We start from the raw sequence: 27,859 nt of genomic DNA, 5'->3' as shown, positions 1-27,859 counted from the left end.
TAAAGGTAGGTCTCGAGGAGGAAGGAAGCCAGAGTCCAGACTCGCTTTGCGTTGTCGCACCAAGGCGGGAACTTCCTTTCTTGAACCTTCGAACACGGGGATGAGGGCGGATGATGTGGTTCATGGCGGGCAGGATTGCAGGAACTCCCTTTGTTCGATACTAGTCGTGGAAAGGCCGATAATATGAAATGGTTTCTTTGTTTCGTTGAGAAGGTTGGCAGGTGAGTGGTTGTCCAGAATCGCCTCTCTGGTAACAGTCTTGTTCTGTGTTTCTTTGCCTCTTACATATTGGGTCAGTCTCATATGCGAGCATTTGAGATTATGCGTCCATGGCAATCTGGACATTGACGCCTATCCATATCAAGTTTTCTGCATTGGGTGGTTGTACCCATGATTTTTCTACTTCGCTTTCAGAGAAAAGCTGGTCTTATTTTTTGTTTGGTTGCTTTCCATAAACTCTTTAATGCTTATCCTGTTCCGTTGTTTGTATGATGTATAACAGTGGAAAAGAATAATGCCGAAGATAATTGTTACAGAGTCTACTTGGTTGCTTGAACAAAAGGATTCGACAAACAGTGGTAGATTCCTTTGGTACGACATAATGGTGAAGGAACTAAGAGAAACGGTTATGTCTTAGCCTCTAATTGGATCTCCACATGTGCTTTGGACCATTCCTGCTTGTAATAAATGGCGTATCGATCAATGTTTCAATCCATCAGTGTGTCTGCGGCTTGGGCCTCCGCATATCTAGTTTGATGCGTTATGTTGAAAACTTGGCGAGCTTTCGTCTGGTGATGAACCATTTCCTATCAATCCATGTTCCCAGGGGTCCTATATGAGCATTGTTTCAGAAATAACAAGCCTTCTCAAACTTTTAGCTTCTCAACTTAAAGAAAGGGAAAGCTACGAAAGTTACAGGTCTGGAAGTTTAGATGCCTCAACAACCGATGAATTTTCTCTTCAGTGTACTTCCTCGTTAAACAGGTCTTTGAATTTCACTGGAAGATCTGAACTGTTGGATGCTGCACTTTCTATTTTGTGCTACCAAGCATCTGATGTAAGTGTTTCTCATTCCTCATGCACTTGTTTTTCAGCTGCTCAGTGTTGTTGATTATATAGATGCTCCAGGTGTACTCCTCAACAAGTAAATTCTTGGTGGACACCCTTGTTGCCGTTCTGAGATCATCAATTTCCTGCAAGTCTTTATCTCTACGGCCACATTATAGCTTGAACAGTAGGGAACCCACTATTGAACTTCAGGATTTGCAGAATAATGTGGGTATATCCAAACCGAGTGCTGGAGTACGATGTTCTTACGAAAAGTCATGCTTGCCTAAAGAAGAGATTTTACAGATCGGGTTATCCATATCGGCTGATGATTTTATTAGAATGGTTGAAGCGTGCCTGGAAATTCTTCTTAGTCTTGATCATCATGGTAAGTTTTCCAGCTGTTTATACATTTTTCTGCTCCTCTAATTTTGAGTTCCCGGTTAGCTGGCAGATGCCTTGTGTTGAGTTTCAAAGTGTTAATGGCCTATGCCTTCTACGAAACAAATCCTCATAGAGCAACTTGTTGGCAAGATGTAGCATTTTTAGCATTTCATAGTTTCACTACCAGTAGAACATTAGAAAAACTGAAAATATTTTTTGGAAGCATGAAAGAGAACCTATGCTACATTTTGAAATAAATGCCTTAGTACAACTCAAAATTAGACCTGGAGATTAATGCACTATTAATCACCAGGCTACGCAACAAACTCAAAGTTTTGCTGAAAATATACTTGTTAATTGTTAATTTTGTTGTTTGTGGATAATGCACTATGTCAAACATGTGCAAAGATGCAGGTGTATTATATATATATATATATATATATATATATATATATATATATATATATATATATATATATATATATATATATATATATATATATATATATATATATATATATATATAATACACCTGCATCTTTGCACATGTTTGACATAGTGCATTAATCATAGCCTGGTGATTAATAGGATAGTTAGCTGATTAGTTTTACTTTTACCAAGAAGCTAGACTTGGATAATATCAGCAAAATGCAGTTGGCTGCTAGCTTTATAATTTATATATTAGTTTGGTAGCTCTTTGATTAAAATAACAGTCTGTGATGATGATAATGGTTAGTGTTAAATTAGATGGGTTTACTTAAAGGTCATAATGGAGAAATAAATGCCTTAGTACAACAAATTCAATCTCTGTGAAACTGATCCTATTCTGATTGGTCAAATTTGGTTGCTTAAAGAAGATTGAAATTCTTTTAAATTTGACATGCAAGTGCGAGTCCATAAGGTGTCCTCAATCGAGCCTCATAGTACTTGAGGTAAGAGAAGGCCCTCACCTTTTCTAGAGCCTGAAATCTGTAAGTGGAGTTAAGGCCAGATGGTAAGAGTGGTTGAGTGGGAAGTTATGTCATCGAGTTTAGAGAGCCCTGCTCTGTGTCAGATGGGTGTCTCGTTTCATCAGCTGATGGAAACTCAAAAAGCTATTATCTTCTTTCTCACAAGCAGGAATGGTCGATGCTTGCTTGTTCGGCTTTACTTTGCTTTGAATGATTTGGAGCTCATTCTGTTTTGCGAGTGCTTTGAACTTGCATCTTGGAGGGCTGTCTTTTGCTGGCTAGTGGGTATGGCCTGAGACATGAAGTTTCTAGATGGGTTCTGATGAGTATTCATGAGTTCTACGCTCTCTTGCATTGGAGCCTCCATGCTTTGTAATGAGATTGACATATTGCAAGAGATTGAAAGCTGATGGCCTGTTGCTTTAGCATTTCAAATCTGGTTGAGGCATGGTACTATGATTTGTTATGCTAAATTGGTTAACTAGGTGAGACAGCAAGGTTGGCACATGGAAAGGTGATCTAGAGTCTGTGGAAACTACAGGTGTAGACAGTTGGGGATGACAGGCTGCTCTTAACCATTAATATGAGCTTTGAGCTCTAATATTAGATTCTTAATGTTGTATTTAGTTTTATTTTTCTTGTTCTCTTAATTGAATGGACAGGATCTTGCATATGCTCTTGAATGATCTCATATTTTTCTCTTGGATATTTGTTTCTCAATTCTACGCCAAATCCTTCTGATACTAGTTGTAACATGATACTCTCAAACTCTTATGTGGCATATTTTTCTCTTGGACTTTTCTACTTCATAATGTCACACTATGTTTTTCTGATACTTTCTAATCTGTTGCAGTCTTGTCATGAAAACTTGCAGGAGATTTTTCACATTTGTTGTTTCATGCTATTTTAAAAGTGGCAACATCAGTTTCATGTTATAAGATTCAATTTCCATCATCAACCTTCATCTATGAAAGGTTAAAGAACGAAGGAACTGTTTCAGTTTCAAGCCTGCAACAAATTCTTAGAAATTGGAGTCTAAAGGAAAACTACAACACGGAATGCAGGTTACGTCCTCACCAGCCACTTTAATACCTTCGTCATGGTCTATGTTGGGAAATTATAGCCAATCACATTCTAGACCTTGGCACGTTTAGTCCTAAGAGTTATATTGTTATATTGTTCTTTTTGTTGACCATATCCAAATTCATTCTCATGGTTTTTGCATTAGTTATTAAGGATGGGGATCCGTTGAAATTGCCTAGCATGGATAACTTGGATAGGTTACTTGAACCTTCTCGAAGGTGTTGTCCACCTTCATTGTATGTTCGAGTCTATGTCACATGGGTGCAGGTATCGATGTGGACTCAATATATGCGTGGACATGGGAGCCAAGCGATTTCAAAAGAACTTGGGTATGAGACACTGCAACAACAAGATTTAAGTATATAAAAGATATACTTGTTGTTCAATAATAAACAAAAAATACCACAATATACAAAAAAAGACCAATTATCATTCTGCGAATCTGCCATATCCAGGCTGTTCCTTGTATCTGCACCCTTGTACATGGGTGTGGTGCTCTTCCAGGCGAGTCCATGTCACATAGGTTCAAGTCTGAGTCAATTTTCAGATCCAAGCTCAAGCATTTCTGGAATTTACTTGATTTGTGAATCTGACAACATTAATTGGTTAAATGACATCTTCACCCATAAACTGCAAGAGCCAGCCACTTGGCAAAGACCTATGTTGTATAGGATAGACAGGTTATCTTGGTTTCTGGTAATGCTAGTTTTTGTGTCTGGTGCTAAGGGATTGACAGTTATTTTTTTCTTCAGTTCAATATTTTAAATAATACCCAGTTACCAAGTTAATCTCAGTTTTTCTTTGTCTTGGTAAAAGAAAGAGTATACTGAAAATAAAAATGAAATTTGATCTCACAAGTGAGGGTGCTCAAAAATGAACTACGAGTTCATGCTTTGTAAAAGGGAAAAGAACAAAAAGTTATTGGGAAGTTGCTAACAAAGACATTCACAATAGAATTGAATTATCACACACTTGTCCTAAGTTTTGCAACTAATGCTTGCAAGTAAAATTTAATTGCCAGAAAGAGAAAATCAGTTAACATGTTGTAGACTGAACAGAGTACATTGATCACATTTTTAAGTGTATTATATTTTAAATGATCTACATATCCATCTAAATCCTTATAACCACTTGGAAGAATTTCATCTGTTTAGTCAATTTTCTAAAGTAAACATGAACTTCTTTCTCTATCCATGTTCATGCCTACAATTTTCCATATCTAGTTGTTATTTTCGTCAGTGGAAAAAATTTTCATTGTTATGTCATCTTGTGCATGCTTTTTTATGGTGATCGAGTAGTGGTGACTGTTTCTGTAAATGCTCTTATTTTCCTGATTGCATACAGAATGTGACATATGGAGAAGTGGAATATTTTTAAGCATTGGAATTTCTTTAAGACAGGTTTTGTTTTGTTCACATGTTAATTATTTGGGTAATTTTCCATATGGAATGGTTCTCAAGATTATCAGTTAGTTATGTACAAATGCAGTTAGCTTCAGATGCTGTTTCTTGTATATTATTTTTGTATCTTTTGGTTTCCTTGTCCTTTCTTACTTCTGTTTTCTCCTGACCCACAGGCAACTAGTTTGGTATCTGGATCCATTGTCTCTGAGAGAAGAAATTTCATCAATCCTGAGGCATGCTGTGAAAAGACCTTTCCTGTCTTTGAGGAAAGCACTACATGAAAAAGAAGAATGGCGTTCTGTAGTGTTGACCTTGGTTTCATGTCCTGTTATGTTCATTGAGACAAGGTCTTTGTTGAATAACTGGTTTCTTCTCACGTACGTAATTCCTCTCATTTGCATGGTTTTTGTTTGTTCCTTCTTGCATTTTGTGTTTCTCACGCAAGGAGATCCTGGTGACATGCTAGCAATTAAAGCACAGAATAACACAAAAGACCAAATATTTTAAACAAAAAAAGGAAAAGGAGAAGCAAATGCAAGGGATTGGAAAGTAAAGATCTCATAGTCCACATTTAACATGCCTCAATATTGTCATAAAATCTGCCTGCGGACACATGGGATCCAAAGGAATACCTATCTTGCATCCAGATGTCACAGGTGGATTTGGGTTGTCTTGTCATGACAACTGGCATCTAGTAGGTCTAGCTTTGAATCTGAATCTGGAGTTAGATCCATATATATAATGCCCAGTTTTGAAGTTCGTTTCTTCCATTCATCAGCATCTTTTCTTGCAGCCATTTTCTTAGCTGTAGCACATTTACATATACACTTAATTGACCGGTATTCTGCAACTTCACACACTGGTTCAGTGCTCTCTTAGTGAAGCTCAATATCATGACTTAATTTATGCCCTAGATTGGCATATTGTTGGTGTGACTTGCTTAATCTGAGTTTGCTCGAAGCAAATAAAACATGAACTTACCGATATTGTTCCCTGTGAGTACTCTTACTGAATGCAGCTGGCTTCCTCCCTATAACCTTGGCCATGATACACAAAATATCTGTGGCCTGCATTAATGTAGATCAATGGCAAACATTCCTCTAGAAAGGTACTAACTTTAACCTGTAACTTGGGATGCCCTCACTGTCCCAAGGATGAACAAGTGCATTCCACTGGCTGCTGGCTGAGGTTTCTTCATGGGAACACAATCAAGTTCTTCATGCTTTCCAAAAGTGACAGAGAGATCACTGCTTAGAAGTGAGATCTGTTTGAATATGGTCTATTGTTATCAGTGGATTACATTTCTTCGACCACTAAGTTTTAACATTTAGGGCAAGAATTATATTAAATTGGTGGCATTCTCCAAGGGCTGTGAAGGTTTTCAACACCATCCATATAGATTTTAGGATTCTTCCAAATATGTACGTAAAGCATGAGTTTCAAGTACTCGATGTTGGAGGCTTGGAGCTTTGATGTTAATGATTTAATGCATTTGAACAGGGGATTAAATTCAGTCTTATTGCTTCGCATCCAATTGGTTTCTTCCTTACTGGACATGCTTGCAAGGCCGACATTCTGGGGCTTACCTATGGACCTGGGGCTCATGTTGCCATTTGCTTGGGCTTTCTTCCCTGGGAAACAGAAAAGGATGGTGGCGTTATTAGCTGGTCCTGTTTCATGTAAACATTTTCAAGAAATAGTTCATCTTATTGGACATGCTAATGCCTCAACATACTTTGATTCCTCTGGTACTGCTATCCTTGTGGCAGATGATTCAATGGCAATGGATCATAGTTCAGCTTGGTGAGTTCTGCTCTTAAATGATGACTCTATTGCTGCCTTTCAATTTTTTCCTTGAAATTTATGACAGTATTTCACTACTTTCATTATTTTCCTTGCAGGTCTATGTTACTGGATTTTCCTATTTGGTTCCATTTTGCAGCCATGTTACTTTTCAGATTGGAACAATGTCAAGATAAACTTGGACCACTAGAATTTGATTCAGAGATGAATATATCTGAGCAATATGTCTCTGAATTACGTTGTTCTGCTGCCATCTACCTTGGTTGGGTACTCAGCCCAACTAATTCAACATGTCGGAATATGATGGTACTGTTATTGAAGGAAGCATCGGTTTCATGGATGAAACATCGCAAATTCAACACCGATGTGTTGTATGTCTGTGCAGGTTCCAGACATCCAAGTTTGGAAAGGAAATCAGGAGCTGGGGATTTTGATAAAGTTTGTATGGCTTCAGCAAATAAAAAGAGTATGATGTCAATCAATTCTTGGCTCAAGGAATTCCAAACTCTGTGTATAAATTGTTATAATAGGTCTGGATTTTCTGGTTTTTCTAGTACCAATGAAGAATTGCATGCATTTCTTAGGAAGATACTATTAGGCATTTTCACTGGAAATATAAGTACTTTGGACTGCAGCGAATGTGAGGTACTGTTTCATTACGTTTCTAGTGGCCAAATCCTTGCTGCAGAGGAAGTGATTGCAGGTGACAAAATTGTGGTGGGGAGGCTAGAAGACCATGAACATATTCAAAGAAAATGCTCTTGGGAGAAAATTAAAGTGAGGCATGTTAACTGGATTCAAATTACTGTTTTCATGTTTGATTTATTTGACATTCTTGAAGACATGATTCCTGAACTATTGGAGTACGAAAATGGAGTCAAATATATTTCTCAGGCCAAGGCAAAGTCTGTCAGATACTTGACGAATTGTATCAGCAAGATATTGCAGGCCAATGATCTGCATGAAGTTGAAATGCTTATTGACCTCAAAGATCGATTCTTGGGGTGGATGCAACAAGGAAGTGAGTTGTTTGATGGGTATGATGAATGCAATGAACTAGCTCTGATCTTGGACTGCAAAATATCTTCTATGCAGCAAGTATAGTATAAGATGAGTAAATACATATTTATCTTCTCTCCAATCCATAAATTTTGTCCAATTCATGCCAGTGGATTTTGAAACAACATGAAGAAGGGTGGTTATGTCAAGCAGGCATCGAGTGGTTTTTTGGACCATTTGATGCCAAGTCTTCTTGTTTTGGTTAGCCTTTTGGTTTCAGTGTAACCACTGTTGTACATAGCTCAGCAATTATCTGGAGAAAGAAAAACAAGCACGTACCTGCTTGGCTAGTCTGGAAACAAAAAGTCAGGTGTTAGTTCCTTTTATTGCGTCGCACAAAGGGTCCACTTACTGGCATGGAAGGATTACATATACTTTTGTTATGTGCAGGGGGAGTAGTCCTTGATCTCAGTTTCAGTACAAGCCTAGAAGGCTGGCTAAATGATTGATGGTTCTATGTTGTCCACATGTGTTCGGACTGAATCAGTATATGGTTATTGGTGTTGTACGCCTTCATAAGTTCATTGTTGTTATCATTTGGAGTGGGACTGCTGCAGCTTGGGTTGGTCAAAGATGATTTATGTTGACTGCTTCTAGCAAGTTCTGTTCCGAAGACTCCAAACTTGCTTTACATGTTATTGAACTTGTATTTGGGCAAATGATCACAGCCAACCTGCTCCGTTTGTATGTTGAGTTGGAGACAGTGACAAGGGAGGTTATCCGCTCCATTTAGTCATGCATTTAGGAGTTTGTTGAAGTCCACTTCTGCAGAAGATGATTACAAGAAGACATGCTACTACAGCAGTTCATCTAGTTTGGGGTCACAGACGATTGTGGCTTCTCAGGGTTGTGCTTGAAACGGGGATGGGCACCTCTAGGCTCGGTGCCGAAGCAAATGCGAAACGTACCAATCTGTGAGGGATGTAGACGATTTTTTACACAAGAAATAGATGAATGAAAGTATAAATGCACATTTCTTTTGATGCTTGAGGAAACTGGTGGATTCCATCATCATCAAAGGAATGCAAACTAACCGTGCTACCACATTTTCTTCTTGAGTTTCACAAATCTTGGAACTTACGGATATCAACTCGGATTTCTTGTCGCCAGCACAAATCCAGAACCTTGTTCGGATGTGGCCACTGAGGTTTGGGAATGAGAATAGGATCTGGTTAACAGTTGGGTCTAAGCTTGATATGTAAATGAGCACCCAATTTGAGTTTTGAGAAATTTGAATTAACTTAAGACTGAATCCCATTACATTTAAAAGTAAACCTGCTAACATGATCCGGCACCGTATTAAAAGGCTCCCACCATGCGTTGAACTTGTAGTGGCCCGATCGAACATGTCCTCAAACAACGTGTTTCCTTTCTCATATAAAACTCCAAGCTTCGAAAACTGGTGGAAGACAATTCTTAAACTGTATTTCAGTTGATACTCTTACGGAACTGATCTAGAATCCAAGCTGAGGAAAACATATGATTCTCTTTTGAGAAGGGCAATAGCTTTGTAAATTTGATTGGTAAGTGCTGCTAACTGTTAGTGTAGTGCTGAATCACCCGAGGAATGCATTCTTGGTTAATCTGTGAAATGACTTGCATCCGTGGCTTGTCTTCTCTAGTAAAAATGTTTGATTTTGAAACCCACCTCTATAAGCTTGTTAATAGTAATCTGGGACACATCTAACAATGTGGCTTATATGTTTACGTTAAAATTTATTATTTTATTAAAAAGTTCAAAAAATATTAATAGATTTTTTTTTAGAAATACACTCATGTCGAGGGGGTCGTGACCATTTGGGCTTGGTTCGTTATATAATGTTTATAAGCAGTAATCAATAAGTCAGTAGCTTCTAAATAAGGTTGGGTACTGGGTAGGGCTGCCGCGGGTACCTGATACCCGGCCTAACTCGGGCCCAGGCCCGAGCCCAGAAAAAAGTCATTGGCCGGTCTGAAATATTATCAGGCCTGCTTGAGTGGACCCGATAACTGTTGTTACTATATATATATATATATATATATATATATATATATATATATATATATATATATATATATATATATATATATATATATACTATATTTTATAATTTAATCCGGCCAAGCGTAGGTTGTGGGTGTCGGGCCAGCCCAAGCCGGGTTCTTATCGGGCCGGCCCCTATGCCCATGCTTACTTTTAAGGATATAATACAACTGGTTGAGTGGTGCTAGAGACCTTATGTTGTCAGTTTGATTTTCAATGTTGTCAATTTGATTTTCACGTGTGCTTGCTAATGAGGTGGAAGAGTTGTACTAGCTAACATGTATTAATTCTACATCAAATACTAGCTAATATATATTGGTTTTACTTCAGGTACTAATGCAGTCTTGGATCCTATGAAAAGTATTTGGTCTTTGACAATCTCATGTCAACGATTAGATTAAATACTCCGCAATGAAATATTCCTTTTACCCAATTCAGGATTTTCACATGTAATTTATGTGATCGGATTCCGTTAGCTATGAAACTGTGATGTCCATGAAATTGCGTAAGAAAAATCTTAGACCAAATTCGTATCCAATTACTAATTACATCTGGATTTCATCGAGTTTTGGGTTTGAATTAGATTATTTAGTATATCCGAACCGTTAACGTCCCTACAGCAGGACTCTTTAAGAACAAATTCCGTGGGAGCCTTTCTTTTGGTATTCTGATTCGACGAAGCCTTGCTTCCCAATTTTATATAGTTCGAAAAGCAGACTGTCAAAGAAGATCGCAGGCTCCAACTGAAGGCGAGAGAGAAAGAGAGGTGGTCATGGCGGAGAAACCCCAGCCTCTGCGCGTGGTCTACTGCGGCGTCTGTGGACTGCCGCCCGAATACTGCGAGTTCGGCCCGGATTTCGAGAAATGCAAGCCTTGGCTCATTGCTAACGCCCCTGATGTTTATCCCGATCTCATCAAAGGTAAAGCACACAAACTTAAGCTGTCACTTGATTTCCCCATTTTTTTGTTTCGTTTTTGGGGTTCTTATCGGAGTCTCTCTGATTTTGTCTGTGTATTTCGATTTGCAGAAGCAAACGAGAAGGAGGTGGCTAAAGCGGCGGAGCAGCTGCGGTCGACTGGAATCTCCGGAGAAGGAGATAATTCGGCCGCTGCTTCTGGTAAGATTCTTTTGGCGTCTCGAATTCGTTTCTCACCGAAAGATGGTAACTTGGTGCTTCGTCTTGCTGTGCTTATTGTGGTAGAGATCGATGCTTGCATTTTATTTTTGTTTTTCGTTGATGTTGTGAGTGATTGCTATTCGTTGAAGTACGTATTTCCGGTGAGATATTCTTCATTGTTTTTAATCTGGAAAATGTCCGGTGGTTTATCGGCTAGCGGGACAACCGACTAGGGATCAACTTTTCTGTAACAATTGTTGGCAGTTTGTTTGGGATCATCATTCTGCCGGTTGGTGCTTTGCTTGGTGATGAGTCTTCATGATGAGCTTTCCTTCATAGTAAATGGGAGAACGGACTTTCCATGGATGATTCTCAAATTCTTAGTTCGGTTCCATTTCCCGTCATCCATTGCGCTGCTATAGCAAGTAATGACGCCGGCCCTTATGCTTCCAACCATGAGAGCCCTTGTGATTGCTTTATGTAAACCTCAAGCTGTGAAACACGAGATATTTGGCCTGAACCAATTTGCTCCAAGGTTTTCTCTCAGGACTTGAGACCGCTGCTTATCGCATCATACTAAGAAGAGACAAATCCATATCAAATACTCGATGTACTCTTTAGGCCTTTAGGTTTATTACAAGCATAACACCCGTTGAGTAAATTCTGCTTTCCCAAAGTAACTTGGATACAATCACGTAGATATCTTGATCACCTTTGGCCATCTTGATGGTTTGAAACAGATCATCCGTTTTTTCACAAAGAATATCTCTAGTTTTGGAGTATCATTTTGGTCCTTAATACCAAGTATTGCTTCTTCCTTCTGATGTAAATATGCAAGTGCCCCATGTAGATGTCTTGAGTAGTTTTGGTCATCTTGAAAGAAGCTGACAGACCAGTTATTTACCAAATGGTATCTCTAATTTTGGAGTTCTTAGTTGGTCCTTAAATATCATGTGTTGCATCTTACTTTTGAATTTTGATATAAATCTGCAAGTTCCCATTTACCAATGTAATCCATGCTACTTTGTTCTCTGGGATGCTGGTTATGGTTCATCTTTTACATTTCATGTCTGCATATATCTGCAGCATTTATTGTGCTGATCCATGGGCTTTGTATACAACAACAAGTACGTTAAATGTGAGAGGAGTCTCAATTCGGAAGTTTTGTATAATTTGATACCAGTGACAACTGCTTCTAGATATTTTTTATTATTGCAGGTAGTGTCTCTGCACCCAAGCAAGAAGAAGTAAAGCGTCTTCCTGGTGGTAAAATCAAGAAAAAGGCTAGTACAACAACTTTTCTTTCATATGTTTCACCTCTTATTTTGTTTGGATAATTTGTAAGGTCAAAATCACTAATCACCTTCACATTCTAAGAATCTAATTACAGGTTTGTAAAGTTTCAGATTTTAATTTTTCAACATTCACTAATGGCATTGACATATCAAAGTAATCATAACATACAAAATAATAAAGAGCCATGTAAGCAGCACATACTAAAAGTGGATCATACTAGAATGACTGTCTTCATTTTTTGGTTCGTAGACAGATATACATGAAAATGCGATGCAAGATGGGAGATGGTAACATTTTTGGAGGAGAGTTCTCCAGAATGACTTGTTTAGTGTGGCATTTCTCTGTTCATTTGTTTGTTGATATAAGAATCTGTAACTAGGTAAAATGATGAAGATGAACATTGTTAACTTATTTTGGGGCAGCTGCTTGGATATGCATTTTTTCTTTTCCTGTTTTTTTTTTTAGATATTGTTTGTTTAAGAAACTTTCCACAAATCATTATATTCTTTCTCTTGTCACTTTTCACTTTATTGTGCCAAGGCTTCTAGCAACTGTTTTATCCATGATTACTTCCACTATGAACTAAAACGAAATTTTGCCCATGTTATTTGAAGGTTCTCACTATTCTGGAAATTTTTATGCATTTGTATTCATGACCGGCCCTGTTTGCTGATTATTTATACTTAGTATCATTGGAGTGCTAAAATCATTCATCAAGCAATTATATATTAAAACTGTTCCTTTGCAGGAGAAGCAAGAAATCATCATTGAGAAAGTGGTTCGTAACAAACGGAAATGTGTGACGATTGTGAAAGGCCTTGAGCTCTTTGGTAGGTGGTTTAATCTTCATTATTTTTCCCCGCTCCTTGAATAACCCTCTCTACACTTTGCTAGTTTTGTTGCTTTGTATTTATAGAATAAATTGATGGATGATTAGGTGTCAAACTGAGTGATGCTTCAAAGAAACTTGGGAAAAAGTTTGCTACTGGAGCCTCTGTTGTTAAGGTATATTGAATTATTTCATTGCATAAATTCTAAACAAAGCTTGACCTACGAATTCTCATGCTCTTTGTGTTTACCCATCTCAGGGGCCAACTGAAAAGGACCAAATTGACGTCCAAGGAGATATATCCTATGATATTGTTGAGTTCATAACTGAGACGTGGCCAGATGTAGGTGGCTTTTCTTTTTTGTCCTTACATCTATTCATGTGCAATCGAAGAATTAAGTTTGTTTAGTGATTGAAACAAGGCTCTCATATTTCATAAGCATATAAATGGCTCCAAATGAGATTGGGACTTGGTCCAGGCACCAGAGTCAGTGTAGTTCAAAGGGTAGGCTTAATTTGAGCCAAATTATATGGCTTCCCTGCGTAGTCCAATCTTGGGAAATTTTTTTCCTAAAGTATATTGATTTGCTAAAGCACTGCACATGCTTGGGCGTTTCGTTGTTAGGCTCTGACCTTGGAGTTCAAACTTTCTCTTGGGCTCCAGGCCTACCAGTCACACTAATAGGTAAACCAGTACGAACTTGATGGGATCAACCTGTTTCTAATTTTTCTCAGTTGAATCAAATCAGTCTAGGCTGCTTGGTAACCAACCTCACCTAGTGTTTGTGATCTCCCTTGTTTACTTCTTTATCTGCACATTTACCCTTCTATCTCTCTTCATGTTGGAACCTTTAACGGATCACCTCTTTTCAACGGTAAAGATATGAGTATGCTCTTTTTTAACTGGAAATCAAATGGGATTAGGATTAACTGTTGTCTGCCTTTTTTTTGTTTTTCCTCTTGCTCCTGCTTGGTTGGGTCTCCATGGGTAAGGACTATTGATGCACTGTAGGTTTAATATATACAGAGAGTCCTGTATGAAAATGGCAGGTGCCATGCTGTGAACCTTGTTTGAATATCCAGTGGCGACAGTAGTGTCATCCTGTACTAGGCATTTGCCTTGACAAAGTATTCTTGCTTATACTTGCAATTCATCCAAGTTTAGCTGATTCCTGGATTGAAAATCTGCTGAACTTTTATGTCTGACTGCTTCTAGTATCACAGAGATACCTGCTTCTCCTTGTGTCCTTTAATTGTCTTATACATGCTGTCTCTCATTGATGTTCATATTTCATCCTAAAGTGGATTTGGAATATTATTGCTCAACTTGTTGCACTCTATTTACCTGCTTTACATCTAGAAAAGAATTTAACAACTTGCACGCTGTTGTGTTGCTTTATTAATCTGCAACAGGTTCCAGAAACTGCAATTTATTTTATTGAAGATGGGAAAAAGGTTCCTGCTGCTTGATTACTCTATTGCATGCATGGTGGTGGGTGAGAGTTACACCGTTCAGATATTTCTCCTAAACAAGGGAGGGGATATGTTCAATTTTGTGCTGTTGCGACATGTTACAACAGAGGTGGTTTCGGACTTCTGTGATGCCTGCCTATCTCTGTAACTATACTTTTCACTGCCATTGTAGATTAATGAGCTATCTCCCCTTTTCTTATGTCATAGTTATAGATAACTCTTTGTGTAGTGCTCAGGCATGCCAGTGTCTAGCACAAGTTCTTGCACTACAGTTTCGAGAAAAGCCAACAATTTCATCTCTAAATTCGTGAGTTCCAATTTCAATTTTGGATTTTCAAATTGAAGGGTCAAGAGTGGGCGCCTGTTGAGGCCGCTATACTGCCTACTCAGGTGCAGGGCCGGTAAGAAATAAAGGTTTGAAGAAGCTCTGGTGCACTATGATCGCATTATCACTTGAGGCCTTGTTGAAGCGTAACATGGCCAAGGTGTGCTCCGTGGTCGGTCGCTCTTCTGATTCAATGGAAGTGTAATCTCTCAAATCTAAGTTCTTGGCAAGTCACTTGACGAGACGGAAGACGGAAAAATCTCTGCTTTCTTCCAGTCAGTCCCGCGTAACAAAATTACTAATAGCCGTCCGCCCTCAAGCCAGCCGGTTTCGCCCCAGCCAAAATTGCCCAGTATAAAAATAAATTGAAATAAAAAAAAGAAAACCGTATCGTGTTAGAATTAGTGGAACGCCGAGACGTTTCGCTCCCTTGTTCTGCCTCATCTCTTTCCAGGAGATCCTCAGGAACAGCATCGGCTGTCAAGATTTTATCTTGTCATGCATCATGTAAGAACCAACGAACTTCTTCTTATATATTTTATTTGGAGGAAACCACCTTGTCAGATGCAAAACCTTGAAGGGCTATTCTTCCACTCCGTTGGTCTTCGCATGCGTGGGCATCGGCTTTAGCAAGAAGTAGGCGGCGTTAAGGTTTAAAGCAGCGACTGGCTTGTCTACAAGCTACTGACCCAACCAGTTGACTCAGTTGATTGTCGTCTCTTTAGGAAGGCAAGACTTATGCAACCTGAGGGAATCTGTGTAGCGATCACACAAGAACCGGTTAAGAAATTCTTGGTTCCAATGGTAGTAAAAAGAAACCTCCGGTTGGACATGATCTCAAGGGTAAGATTGAGTTGGTGTGCAGCAACAAATATGAAATTTATAAAAATATGTACATTTTAATCTGTTAATATTGTTGTAATTCTCTTTTTGTCTTTTTAAAAGTATCTATTTTTTTTTACTTTAATGGAGCATTGTAGTCGTTACACTCCCCTGTGCATGCACAGGGGTGTGCACGTAACCAGTTTTGATGATCTCCAGTCCCTTTACAGTGCAGGACGTGCACGATCTGATCGTGCACAGCCCTAAAATAATAGAAGAATTTGCAATAACTTAACCTTAAACATTCAACTTTAGTCTGTCAAGGGACATTCGAGTGACAATTTTACAGCCACAATCAGAGTAGCTTCGACAATCAAAATGCTAGAAATACGTATCTTCTGACAAAATTGTCATGTTACATGTTTTGATAACTGTATACAACACAATATAAAAATAATGCGAAAAACGGCAAAGTGGAACAAATAAATGCGTGGGACTGCATGAACTTGGGTCAAGTGTTATGGTTGGAGCACCAATACCACTCATGGTGTCCTGATTGCAATCAAAGGAAGCTACCAGGACAAAGCTTCCGTATCAGTATCATGCATCTCCATGTTTAGGTTTCTCGCTTTCATCTTTTCTTCTGTCAATGTTTACTTCATAGACTGCGTCTGCGACCGAAACCAACTATGATCGGGCAGCTGCTGAATTGGCCCGACACAAGAAATGGCAATATCCTGGACACCGTATCATGAATGAGAGAAATGATGCACCATAACGGCCAGAATGATCAAACAGGCAAACACAATGCATGGCAACGGGTAGTATCATCCTCTTGGAAATTACTTATCCTTTTGACATGATTAAGAATCTGGGTTCATCAAGTAAGGCAGGATAAAAATGGACCTTACCTTGTCAACAATGAACTGCATTGCTGTCTGTTTAACAGTGTCTACATCCACAGCATCAATTCTTGCAAAAAGTTCCATAAATGGGAGTACTCTTCCATAAGTCAGTATCTGCACCCAAATACCACCGCAGATGTCCACCACTTACTAAAACGGGGGGAAGAAGTAGCAGTTTCATAATTCCTTAGTATCTCCGATCTTTTTGTTATCTTGTAACTTGTGAATTCATGATATGGGATAAGTAGGTAAGGTGGATGATTAGCACAAGCAACTATGAGATGTTTAACTGAGTCAACATCAACAGGATACCATGACAACGTGTTCAGGTCACTAATTTGCGTGATATCATGAGAACAGGAAGAAGAAAGAAAATGACCTCCGTTAAGCTCTATTAAGCAAATTCCTGACAAGTTCCTTTTGAAATGATTATCATGTGCATATTGGTGATGTAAATTCTCCACTACTTTCCGCTAAAATTTGGAGCAATTCTAAAACTTGCTACACCGTAATAGTTAACTCTTTTCCCAAAGCCCATGGCACCAATACCACAGATTTCTAGGATTCTTCCTTCTCATGTGCACACTTTTCTTTATTAATTGGATTTATTGCTGCATCATGAGAAGCAATTGCTCACCTGCCGTCCATTGTTTTCTGCAACTGCACTCGTTCCATCAATATGGAGAAGAAGGGACGACTTCAACTGCATAGGAAGGAAATGGATTATGATTCATACCATTCAAAAGAGCCTGACCACTCACCAGCTAGAGACAGAAGAACTACAAATACTAAAAAAACTAGCAGGAACCATAAAATATATGATGTGATAACAGAATTCACAGTTGCAAAAGTAAAAAACTGCTTCATGTTGGTTGATAGTTAATAAATGCAGCTCTCTGAGGAAAGCCAGCCGTAAATCAACCACAACAATCCAGGTGCAAGAACATTATAGCAAAATGAAATCAAACATTTAGACTTAAAGGGTAAGTATCTAGAAACACAAGCTAGTAGCAACTTTAGAAGAAAAGGAGGTTATTGACCACAAATTAGGTTAATGGCATCTATCCATTTCCTTAGAACTATGAAGTCAGCAGTTGTATCCAGGGTACAGCTCCATAGCCATAGTGAGCTCCATATCATCTTAACTATCCTTATCAGTATTTCTATTGGCCACGGTTTATTTATGTTTTTTTCGATATGCTTTGCAACATATTTGCATATCTGTAAATTTTTCTGAAGAATGTCCCATACGACAACAGAATGTCAGAAACATACAATACCTTATTCAGTGATTAATGGGGACAACAAGCTTTTAGTGATTTCACATGATTACCATGCTATACAAGAAATGTGTCAGAAAACCATAGAGCCGTGTATACCTCACAAAGCTCGCAATATTAATGGCCAAATAACAACATCACCCTGACAATCCCATCTAGACAATGGACAGCAGTTTGCCAGTGCAAACTTATTTTGGATAGTTCCAGTTGTGGGAAAAGACGAGAACTACACATTTATAATCAAGAAGATAACCTTGTATTAATTTGATGATAAACCCAGCTGCATACCTGATTCCGAGCCCTTACTACTTCATCCTCTGAGACCTCATGAGCTATTCTAGAGAACTCATCCATTATGGTGCAAGATAAATCATGCAATCTGTCAGGCTGCAACCAAAAGCACAACATTGAGTGAGACAGTGGACAAGCATAAGTAAAAGAAGAGATCATCAACCATTCAAATTAGAAGATTGGATGAGGATCCCATGGTCATTATGAAATGTTATACGGATCTGGAAACAATCATCATAGAGTAAGCTCACCAACAGTAATCCTCATAAATGAAGGAAACAATATGCCAGAAAAGAAAGTACCAATGGGTCCACGACCTGATGCAGAACTTCATGCCCAAAACTAGTCATAGTTATACATGCACATGCACACAGTAACACACACAGAAGCCACATATCCGTCCTTTAAATATAAACAGATACATTTGTTTGTTTCCCCTTTCTTCAACTTGCCAAGCTATCAGAGTTGTTCATATCCTAAGAGCAGTATGCAGGTGCGGAAAAAATGCTGATGCGTTTACATGCAGTGTAGTAACAGCAAACAGTGTCTCAGGGAAGTGTAAACATGTAATAATTGTGTTGTGTATGAAACATAAAACAGAAACTGACCAGTGCTGTAGCATAGACACCAAATAACCCAGTATCAGCATAGTTGGTGTTGAAGGACAGTATACTCTCAGCCAAGTCTCCTCTGCCTACCTTCCGAGCAAGTTCTGACCTATTCATTATGAAAAAGACATTGTTATGAACATCAAAGCTGATTGCACGGAAACCATAAGAATTAAGTACCATCATCAAGCATCTCTAAGGAAAGAAAACAGATAGCACAACTACTAGCATGCATGGAAATTAAGATAAACAAGGGCAAACTTTAAAATTTGGATCAAGTTGAAATGATACCCAGAAAGGTTACCAACACCTGCACTCCTGTTCCAAGATCCCAAGATACTTTGTATCACCATCACAGGTATGGAATTTGGATCAGTCCATGAAGCCCCCTCTAGTGCAATGGCAAAATGTGCAAGAGGCATGTCATCGTTCATTACTCGTACCTGGAATAATGAGTATATATAGGCAAGTGAAGATTGTAGCAATAATAAAACTCAACATATGCTATCAATTGCATGACGTCATTTAGGCTGAAGGACCTAATCAAATGACCTCTGATCCAGTGAAAGCAGCAGGATATTCTTGAACAAGCATAGATGCTGTGGTTGGGTCATTAGACAGCCTTCTAAACAGTTTACTGACTTGATCCACCATATAGTCATGTGTAACAGCACCGGCAGCAGATACAACCTAAAATCACATATTCGACCACTTAGATGGCTTGGGGTGAAAATTGACAAGCCAAATCCCAACCTTGTCTTACTTGTGTGAAGAAAAGCAAATACAAAACAATAGATATCTTCGGTTTGAGGCTTTGAGCTTACCATCCTATGCCCAGTGTAATGCGTAGTTATATATTCGTATAAATCAAATTTCGATATGGTTTTGATATTCTCAGCAGGTCCCAGAATAGTGTTACCCAATGGATGATTTGGGAATGCAGCCATGTGCAAATAATCAAAAATCACCTCCTCAGTCTGTCCTTGCACCTACAAAGGTTAAGATTCCCAATTAGAAAAGTAAACAAGTGAAGAAAAGGGAAAATTCTCAAACTATAATCATCATTCGGATCACCATTGAATAATCTCAGAGCTTCAGTGACATAGCACTACAGAGCTTCAGTGACATAGCACTACAGGAAAAACAAACTTACATTTCTTAAATAAAAAGAGAAGCTGTTCTAACTTAGGAACAAAAGTATTGGCTATATTTGTCCTGCTAATCTACGAAAATGATGCCGAGAAACTTGATCAAACAAAAATTGACACGCAAATATCAACGTTCTGGTGGATGAACAGCTCATAACACTTACTGAGTAAGAATGACCAATCTTTTTAATCATCAACACAGATAAAACCATGGAAGTAACTCCATGCGCTACAAGAAGATTAAAAATTTAAGAAGAAATGATTGTTAATTTGTCTTCCTCAACGTTAACAAAACGTGACTATTCAATGAAACAGAACCACCAAAACCAATTAGGGAATACAAGAAGAACCGAGAAGGGAAGATATTTTTTCTTCACCTCCTCCATTTCTCTGAGAATCACGCTCCTCTCCCTCGTGATGGCGCTTTCATGAAACCGCGAGTTCTGCAAGATGTCGGCAAGAACGTCGACGGCGAGCCCTACGTCTTCCCTGAGCACGTTGGCATAGTACGTTGTTTGCTCCCTGGAAGTATAGGCGTTGAGCCTGGCGCCGGCGTTCTCGATCTCCTCCTCGAGCCCTCTAGCCGTCCGTCGCCGGGTACCCTTGAAGATCATGTGCTCCAGGAAGTGAGCAGTGCCATTCGTCTCCGGCGTCTCGAATCGGCTCCCAGCGTCAATCCACACACCCACGGTAGCGGTGCGGGCGGCGAGAGACGACTGGGTGACCACGCGGACGCCATTCGCGAGCTCGGAGATGCGGGTCTCAGGGAAGAGGAGGAACGGAGCTTCGTCTTCCAATCCTCTCGAAAAGCCAACATTCCCCTCCGAGGGGGACTGGTGGTTGGGGAGAGCCGCGGAAAGGGAAGAGATGGTGGCTTTGCTGGACAGGGCTTTGGAGCGCCTCAGCCTGGCCAGGCGACAGACAACTGAAGAAAAGGTGGGCATGGCTTCAGGAACTGTCTGCTACAGAGAGGGGTCGATGGCGATACCGGGGAAGCTACCGCCGGCGTTGGCGGGAAAGAAGGGCCCGAAGCGAAGAGATTCAGGTGGGGAAACCAGGCCGTTTCCCATATCGACCCGAATATCGGCGCTTCTTTTCCTTTTTCTCGGGAAAAGTCTCGCAAAATTATCGCGATTATAACTTAGTCTAACGGATCTCATATTGGATCAATAATTGGACTGGACTCTCATGTTAAGGGTAAATTTACACCGGTTAAAGCCGTAGCTGATTTGGTAGACTCCATTCCGTATTGTGTATCGAATTGGATTTAAATCTATCTTTTTAGATAAGGATGTCGTCATGGTTGATTTGAACCAGATATCCGATTGAACTGTTTAAAAAAATAAAATAAAAAAAAATCCGATATGAAAAAATTAATATTTGAATAAGAAATAGAATTAGATTCAAAACAACTGATTGGGTTTCACTTGGTTCATATAAACATAAATTTTCAATCTTATTCAGATCAAATTTAGTTTTCAATAAATATCTTATAACCAATGCTCTTATAATTTGAAAATCAACCGTTTCGGTTCAAAATTTGGATTCAGATATGAATTTAAAAATCGTATTCAATAGAATTAGATTGTGAATGGGATTTTGGGTTAGACTTGGACTTATATGATTTTTTTTTTTTTTTGGGTTCATAATGAATTCGAGTTTGAATCCAAATATGCGGGGTTTGAGCCCAAGTGTAGCTGGTGGCTTGAATTGGATCAGCTCATACGGTTGTTTCGATTCGGTCCAATAAATTAATAAACATGAATCATCTTGTTAGAATTAAAGAGGTGTTTGATTGCCTTTGTTCTACTGTGATATAAGACCTTCAGGATTTGAAATCCTTGAATTTAAGATCAAATTCTCGCTTCGTCGTGAAAACAAAATTTCCTAAATAAAGCATGGATTTCAAATTCATAAAATTGCAAACACCAAAAAATTGTTTGTCATATTCCATGTGGTTGCTTGTAGTTTTGGTATTTCAAATGTTCAATAACGTTGTTTCTTAAAACACGCATTAAATATTTATGGTACATCAAAATATTGCATTATTTGTAAAGGTATTGAATTCTCATAACAGAACACACTTTAAAGTAATATCAGATTTCTATTGTAAAGCATACTCACATAAAGAAGATACCAATTTCCATTCTTGCTTAGAAACTTTTCCAAGTGCATCCGAATGCTCATATTTTACAAACTCAGCTGGTTTCACAAATTATAAAATTCTTTTATTTGTATTAGAGCTGCTATAGTCTAGGTAGTTATCTAAGATTGATTATAATACCACATCAAAAAATTATTAAATCACTTAATATAGTAAAAAGTCATCTTAATCACAGACTTATGGTTACTTGGCTTTTGATCCCATGTACAAAATAAAAATATTAACATAAGATATCATAGAAAAATTTAGGTGTGTAGATTTTATTGACTGAATGATCTATTAAATCTTTTGTCAATCGATGGAAAACATGATCCATATGGATCACCAAGTGCATATATGCGCAAATATAATACACAATCATCAACACGTTTCAAATGCTAAACTTTTTTGAAAAATGTGATATTTTCTCGTTTCCAATTCTATGCCAAAATAATTAATAACACTGGAAATCACATGGATCTCGATGTGAGAATATTGTCAAATTCTTTTAGTCTACTTCTACGGCTGCAGTAGCCAAGCCAACTTGGGCTCGACTCTAACTAGCTCAAAAAAAGTTGGCTTGTACTCGACTCAATTATAAATGAGCTGAGTTCGAGCTTACAAATATACTCGAAACGATAAATGAGCCGAGTTCAAGTTTTAGGAACTCGACTCAGTTGATGCTCGACTCGACTCACATCGACACTTTATATAATATTGCCAAAACCGATTTACCAAATCATCAATTTTAACTTTTAAGATAAAAACATTTTCATAAGTTACACGAGTTTACGCTTATACGAGTTAAAAAAGTTAATGCTTACACGAATTAATGCCTAAACAAATTAAATGGGTTAAATGAGTCGAGTTCGAGCTCGATTTTGTGTAATCGAGTCGAACTCTAGCTTGCTATAAGGAGCTCGACTCGAATTCGAACCGAGCTTGAGCTCAAGTTTTTTTGAGCCAAGTCAAGCTCGAGCTTGACGCGGCTCGTGTGCAGCTCTAGCTACTTCAGCTTGAAGGTCTTAAGCTTAACATCTTTACTGGGTGGATGCAATTTCTTGTTACTTCTCCAAAATAGAGTCCCTTGACAGCACGACCAGATTTACACTGGACTGCTCATTCAAACCAATATCCCAAAAGAAATTATCTATATCCATGAATTAGAGGTTCAAAGGATACAAAAGCCATATTATACTAGATATGCATCTTTGAACACAAGATCTAAGATTATCGATTTGAAATTCTGAGAATTACCATCTTAGGCTTTCATCACCTTGGTTCTAAGACCTGAGAGGTAATCAAACATCCCTAATTAATATTCTGCTGCATCAAGTCTCTCATGGCTGCTAGAGTTTAGATTTAAGTAACCCAGAAGGATGACATTTCTTAGAGTGAACCCTACAGTAATCTGCTAGAGAGTAGGAATGTACAACGAGCAAGAACTCAGCTCGGTTAGTTCGAGTTCAACTCGAGTTACATATTGCTCGGCTCAAGTTCGATTCATTTAAGCTTGTGTCACTTGAATTTTATATATATATATATATATATATATATATATATATATATATATATATATATATATATATATATATATATATATATATATATATATATATATATATATAGAGAGAGAGAGAGAGAGAGAGAGAGAGATATTAAAGGAAATAAAAACCGCACAACTGCACAAGAAGTGATTGTTCGCAATTTGCAGAGTGCACCAAGGTGGCAGATGGGCAAGGAAGAGCTAGCAGCTCACGTGGAACAGCGAACGAAGGGGCCGATGCAGGATTGACATCTTGTCACCATATCTACAAGCTAAAAGTTTAACAACATGATATAAAATGAGTGGCCGGCCTTACCGTTCGTACGTGCAACGAATTTATATGGGAACTCATCATTTAATAGAGTCTGACATCCTTCATGCGTCCACTGTATTGATTGATCTATTGGGGACCAACATATCTAGCTATATGCACACTCACATTCTAGAAATCAAGCATGATCATTGTCTCAATTGGCAGTCAGTTTTGATAAGAATCCAATGGCTATAATATATATATATATATATGAAAGGGTGTAATTGGACGTGGGTGATGGGTTGGCCTATATAAATATAAGCATATGTTTCCCGGCAACGATCCTTGGGGCGCCGCAATGCGGCTCCATCACGGCTTGTTGGGCTGCCTTTTATGGAGATCTATCAGTCAGCCGGCACCTACTTAATTAGTGGCCAGGCAGCGAGTGTGGGTGTAGATTTGAAGTATATATAGTGCTCTCAATCATTGTTGGAGATATTGCAGACCTACTGAGCCCGGACAAGTTCTGGCTGCCCAATCCGGACCAGCCTTGTTTTAACTCGTCGGATTTAAGAGTTAAGTTCTGGAATACAATTAAATGAAGTCCATTAGTTAGGTCTAGCTTCCCTTTTAAGCACTTGAACCCATCATCGTTCATGCATGGTTGGTTGCATGTCAAGGGTCTTGACTACCATCAGTTCGATTCTTCTGGGCATTATGCATTTACGATAAGTGAGTTATTTCTCAGGCCCGCATTGGCCGACCGAGAGGGATATGTCGTGCAGGGGTTGGCGGATAGCTACTTCACTACTCAAATCTATGTAACTGTACTCATATGTACTTAATAAGGGTTGGTGTAATGGAGTGGGCCACGGCGCCAGGGACCAAGTCATAACAGTGTCTCAATTCCCATAGACATCTTTCTTTGTGCAAGTCATACCTGGGAGTACCTCTTTAAGTAGCCCCGATAGACTTTCGAAAACAAAGTTATATGAACTCGTTTGGCATCAAACATTTTGAATCCTATCAAAAAATTTCCGTCTGAGTTGGGACTCATTGTTCTTCAATGTTTAGATTTTTGTTGTTTGGAATTCTTGACAATCCGTTGGTAGTGTGTGGATGATCAGCCTGATAATCTAGAGAATATTCCAAAGTTTTTCATTATTTTTTAGTTTGAATCTAATCTAGATTCATTTAATTAATTACTAAAGAACAGCATATAGAAGTGATTCGATGCGGAGGAGACATAGTTTTTCCTTTGCCTGAAAAAGAAAAGAAGAAGAACAAGAGACAAGAATCAGGCTGCAGGAAAAATTAGTTCTCTACAATGGTTTGGATCATTCACAGCTCGTCGATGACCAAACCTTAGGAACACGGGCTGCATTAATGAAGGTCCCATCACTGTGAGGAGGAGTCAAGGGACGGCGAATTTCACCATAGTACCACGTTTGGTATCATTGTCTGACCTTTACGCAAGAGGCAAACAGATACTTCTCAAGAGAAAATTTGGTATAACTTGACCAATGGACCACACTTGCTAATGATCAAACCTGTTACAACTTCAAGCTTTTTCGTCGTGCACTCTGCTTTTTACTGTACGTTGGTTTTTACTGTTTCTCTCTGACCTCTCTCCCTCTAGTAGAGCAAGATAAGGAAATTATTCAACCAAGAAAGTAACTACATGGCGTATGCATGAGTGAGAGTGAAGCAATTTAATTTCAAACACACGACTAGTTCTTATTAATGGGTTTACCGCAGTTTCTTATTGGAAGAACCACGTGACAAATAGAGTAGTACATGGTAAAAAAGAGAACCACATTCTGGTTTCCTACGTAGCGTCGATCCAGATATCAAGGTTCAGCCATGAACAAGACCACAGGAAAGGGCCATTAGCAAGATGGCAGCTTGCTCCTCATCTTCAGGGAACACTCTCTTGAAAGGCACGGGCTTGCTCATTTCCACCGAGAAATCAAGCTGCTTGGGTGTTTCAGGATACTGCAGGTTGTCATCTTGATCTATTGGACAGTTCAGGTCCAAATCTAAGCACAGGCCCCTCCTCCTACGTGGGGTGGTGAAGAGCTTGCTTCTCTTCTTAACGTTGGTGGCTGATTTAGTCTGTTCCGACCTTTTCTCCTTCTTCAGCTTGGCTTTAACCGGTGATGAATAGCAATTTTCTCCCGTTTGAGCAGCAGCTGCAGCAGCAGCAGCCGCTGCTGCTGCTGCTGCTCGAGCTCGCCTTGCCTTGTGGTGCCTGATCCCACAAGCATTGCATAGAGACTGCATTTTTGTTTAGAACATAGACATAAGAACAACTACATCAAGATTCAGAAAAATCACTTCATATGTATGTGATAAACGCCAAACTGGTTACTTGGTAGTGAATGAATCAACAAGGCTGTATCCTGAAAGTAGAAATATCTGAGATAATATTGCAATTATCCTTGATTCCAACAGGATTGAGAAGATAAATATCATATAGTATTTGAAACTCATAGCTAACAGAGGGTGATCGAAAGAACAGTATTGCACCAGATCCTCTCATATGACCTTGAATTAAATCACCTTAATTGTAAAACAGAATTAAAGATGGAAGGTTGGCATCCTACAAGATGCTGTTTTGCTGCAATCCCATATCTCATCAATGAAAACAGGCCCCAATATGAAACAGTAGATAGGTAATATAATAAACAGATTATCTTGAGATCATTGGGATGAAACAAAGTAGATGGTGATGATAATACCTTGGGTCCAAGGGGACCGCTTCTCCAGAGAGGCGTCTTGGTTGTGTTACAGTCCACGCATGTTCTTATCGGATGGTTATAGCTGTTGCACTCTCTAGATAACCTCTGTTGATCAAGATGGTTGTCGCGATGGCGATCACAACGGCGAGGATGGTCATCTTGCTCATGCTGACTGTAATCACTCTGGTGATCATGATGACCATCTGTTATGTGGGTTTTACTTGAAGAATCATCCAAGTTGATTCCATGATCACAAGTTGTTGGATGATCACTCGAGCCGGCACCTGCGGCATGTTGTACTCCCACCTGCACTCAACATCAACTGCAAGTGAGTCATGATAGAAAAGGAGGAGACCACAAATAGCACCATGGAAAAGAGGATGCACATGATATATAAATTAATACGGGAATAGACACCATGGAAACCTGATCTTGGATATCATAGTGGTGTTCATGTTGGCTGAAGAAGATGGGAGCACATGGGTGTTGAGAGCGGGCGGTGGGTTCAAAAAGAAGGAGCTCTTTTGGAATGAAGCGTTGATGATCGTGTTCTGCCGTGAAATCTCTCCCATCTCCCCAGAAGAAGTCACGACCTACAGGTCCCAGCATCATACCCCCTTCTCCTCTTCCACCTCCCTCTATTGCCTCGCGACCTTCACCGATTGCAGCGTGGAGATAGATCGAAGACATGAACCACCTGAGGTTTCAGGCTACAGGGCAAGGTACAAAGAAAACTTTAAGATGACGAAACAAGGGAATAAATTGAAGCCAATAAATAAGGTCTAAGAGGACAATCTCAGATTTTTTTTAAAAAACTGTTTATTCTGTCTCTCTCTCTCTCGAAGTAAAAAAAAAAAGGAAGGAAACCCCAAGATGGAAAAAGAGAGAAAAAAAAAGTAGAGGCTGACATTCACGTGATAGTGCAAAGAAATCCAAGAGACAAGTGTTCTACTGGTGTGAGGAGTAGAGGGAGAATGCTACTTGACATCCCAAAATGACAAAAGATTGTAGGAATATTACTGCACCAACATTAAATTCCCCAAGCTGGTGACAGTCATGGGGATTTAGGAGCTTCATCTTTTTGGGTTTGTGATACCTGGTGCCACCTTAGTGTTGCCAAGAACATTGATTGCCTTGGTTCAGACCAGCTGACAGAAGACAGCCCTATCTGCCCTTTTGTAGCCCATCCCCAACCCCAACCCCTTTGTCCATTTCCCCATTTGCTTTTTGGTTCCTTCGTTCCTGTCTCTCTTCCCTTTTCATAATTTACTTTTCCCAACTTGTTGATTTCTATCAGCCTCTCTTTCTCTTCACTGCTGCCTCCTACAT

The 27,859-nt window shown here is 39.0% G+C and overlaps 4 protein-coding genes across 5 annotated transcripts; 2 read left to right on the top strand and 2 right to left on the bottom strand.

Annotated features, from left to right (window-relative positions):
- Positions 1-3: 3 nt before the first annotated feature.
- LOC116255496 (uncharacterized) lies at positions 4-8,885 on the top strand. Its single transcript, XM_031631340.2, has 7 exons — positions 4-221; positions 503-1,057; positions 1,129-1,435; positions 3,256-3,445; positions 5,041-5,244; positions 6,368-6,670; positions 6,769-8,885. Exons 2-7 carry the CDS (start codon positions 836-838, stop codon positions 7,772-7,774), a joined length of 2,232 nt encoding a protein of 743 aa, XP_031487200.1. The 5' UTR covers positions 4-221; positions 503-835; the 3' UTR covers positions 7,775-8,885.
- A 1,525-nt stretch (positions 8,886-10,410) lies between these two features.
- On the top strand, positions 10,411-14,772 carry LOC116255396 (translation machinery-associated protein 22). Of its 2 annotated transcripts, XM_031631196.2 has the most exons (7): positions 10,411-10,672; positions 10,781-10,870; positions 12,089-12,153; positions 12,915-12,996; positions 13,104-13,171; positions 13,255-13,338; positions 14,409-14,772. In XM_031631196.2, exons 1-7 carry the CDS (start codon positions 10,525-10,527, stop codon positions 14,463-14,465), a joined length of 594 nt encoding a protein of 197 aa, XP_031487056.1. In that variant the 5' UTR covers positions 10,411-10,524; the 3' UTR covers positions 14,466-14,772. The 2 variants fall into 2 exon arrangements, with proteins under 2 accessions (XP_031487056.1, XP_031487057.1); XM_031631197.2 differs by lacking the exons at positions 10,411-10,672; positions 10,781-10,870 and adding an exon at positions 10,958-11,997 and having other exon boundaries at positions 12,070-12,153.
- Positions 14,773-15,895: 1,123 nt separating this feature from the next.
- LOC116255540 (probable mitochondrial-processing peptidase subunit beta, mitochondrial) lies at positions 15,896-20,930 on the bottom strand. Its single transcript, XM_031631402.1, has 9 exons — positions 20,225-20,930; positions 19,524-19,688; positions 19,252-19,389; positions 18,991-19,142; positions 18,700-18,808; positions 18,089-18,187; positions 17,158-17,223; positions 16,527-16,634; positions 15,896-16,352 (listed from the first exon to the last, which is right to left on the bottom strand). Exons 1-9 carry the CDS (start codon positions 20,789-20,791, stop codon positions 16,269-16,271), a joined length of 1,488 nt encoding a protein of 495 aa, XP_031487262.1. The 5' UTR covers positions 20,792-20,930; the 3' UTR covers positions 15,896-16,268.
- Positions 20,931-25,500: 4,570 nt separating this feature from the next.
- On the bottom strand, positions 25,501-27,283 carry LOC116256386 (GATA transcription factor 21-like). The gene is made up of 3 exons (XM_031632744.2): positions 26,957-27,283; positions 26,531-26,836; positions 25,501-26,066 (listed from the first exon to the last, which is right to left on the bottom strand). Exons 1-3 carry the CDS (start codon positions 27,218-27,220, stop codon positions 25,647-25,649), a joined length of 990 nt encoding a protein of 329 aa, XP_031488604.1. The 5' UTR covers positions 27,221-27,283; the 3' UTR covers positions 25,501-25,646.
- Positions 27,284-27,859: the final 576 nt, after the last annotated feature.

This window comes from Nymphaea colorata, chromosome 6 (assembly GCF_008831285.2).
Source record: "Nymphaea colorata isolate Beijing-Zhang1983 chromosome 6, ASM883128v2, whole genome shotgun sequence".
Taxonomy (NCBI): Eukaryota; Viridiplantae; Streptophyta; class Magnoliopsida; order Nymphaeales; family Nymphaeaceae; genus Nymphaea; species Nymphaea colorata.
Note: the sequence above shows the minus strand (reverse complement) of the source record. Positions and strands in the feature narration are given on the sequence as shown.

Excerpts from the sequence above, each read along its gene's own strand:
- LOC116255496 (XM_031631340.2), top strand. The coding sequence starts at position 836 with ATGAGCATTGTTTCAGAAATAACAAGCCTTCTCAAACTTTTAGCTTCT. Across the intron at positions 1,058-1,128 it reads TGTGCTACCAAGCATCTGAT|GTGTACTCCTCAACAAGTAA; the intron begins GTAAGTGTTTCT and ends TAGATGCTCCAG. Across the intron at positions 1,436-3,255 it reads TCTTAGTCTTGATCATCATG|GAGATTTTTCACATTTGTTG; the intron begins GTAAGTTTTCCA and ends GAAAACTTGCAG.
- LOC116255396 (XM_031631196.2), top strand. The coding sequence starts at position 10,525 with ATGGCGGAGAAACCCCAGCCTCTGCGCGTGGTCTACTGCGGCGTCTGT. Across the intron at positions 10,673-10,780 it reads TTATCCCGATCTCATCAAAG|AAGCAAACGAGAAGGAGGTG; the intron begins GTAAAGCACACA and ends TTCGATTTGCAG. Across the intron at positions 13,339-14,408 it reads TAACTGAGACGTGGCCAGAT|GTTCCAGAAACTGCAATTTA; the intron begins GTAGGTGGCTTT and ends AATCTGCAACAG.
- LOC116255540 (XM_031631402.1), bottom strand. The coding sequence starts at position 20,791 with ATGCCCACCTTTTCTTCAGTTGTCTGTCGCCTGGCCAGGCTGAGGCGC. Across the intron at positions 19,689-20,224 it reads TTCTCAGAGAAATGGAGGAG|GTGCAAGGACAGACTGAGGA; the intron begins GTGAAGAAAAAA and ends TAACCTTTGTAG. Across the intron at positions 19,390-19,523 it reads ATTACACTGGGCATAGGATG|GTTGTATCTGCTGCCGGTGC; the intron begins GTAAGCTCAAAG and ends ATGTGATTTTAG.
- LOC116256386 (XM_031632744.2), bottom strand. The coding sequence starts at position 27,220 with ATGTCTTCGATCTATCTCCACGCTGCAATCGGTGAAGGTCGCGAGGCA. Across the intron at positions 26,837-26,956 it reads ACTATGATATCCAAGATCAG|GTGGGAGTACAACATGCCGC; the intron begins GTTTCCATGGTG and ends TGTTGAGTGCAG. Across the intron at positions 26,067-26,530 it reads GCGGTCCCCTTGGACCCAAG|TCTCTATGCAATGCTTGTGG; the intron begins GTATTATCATCA and ends ACAAAAATGCAG.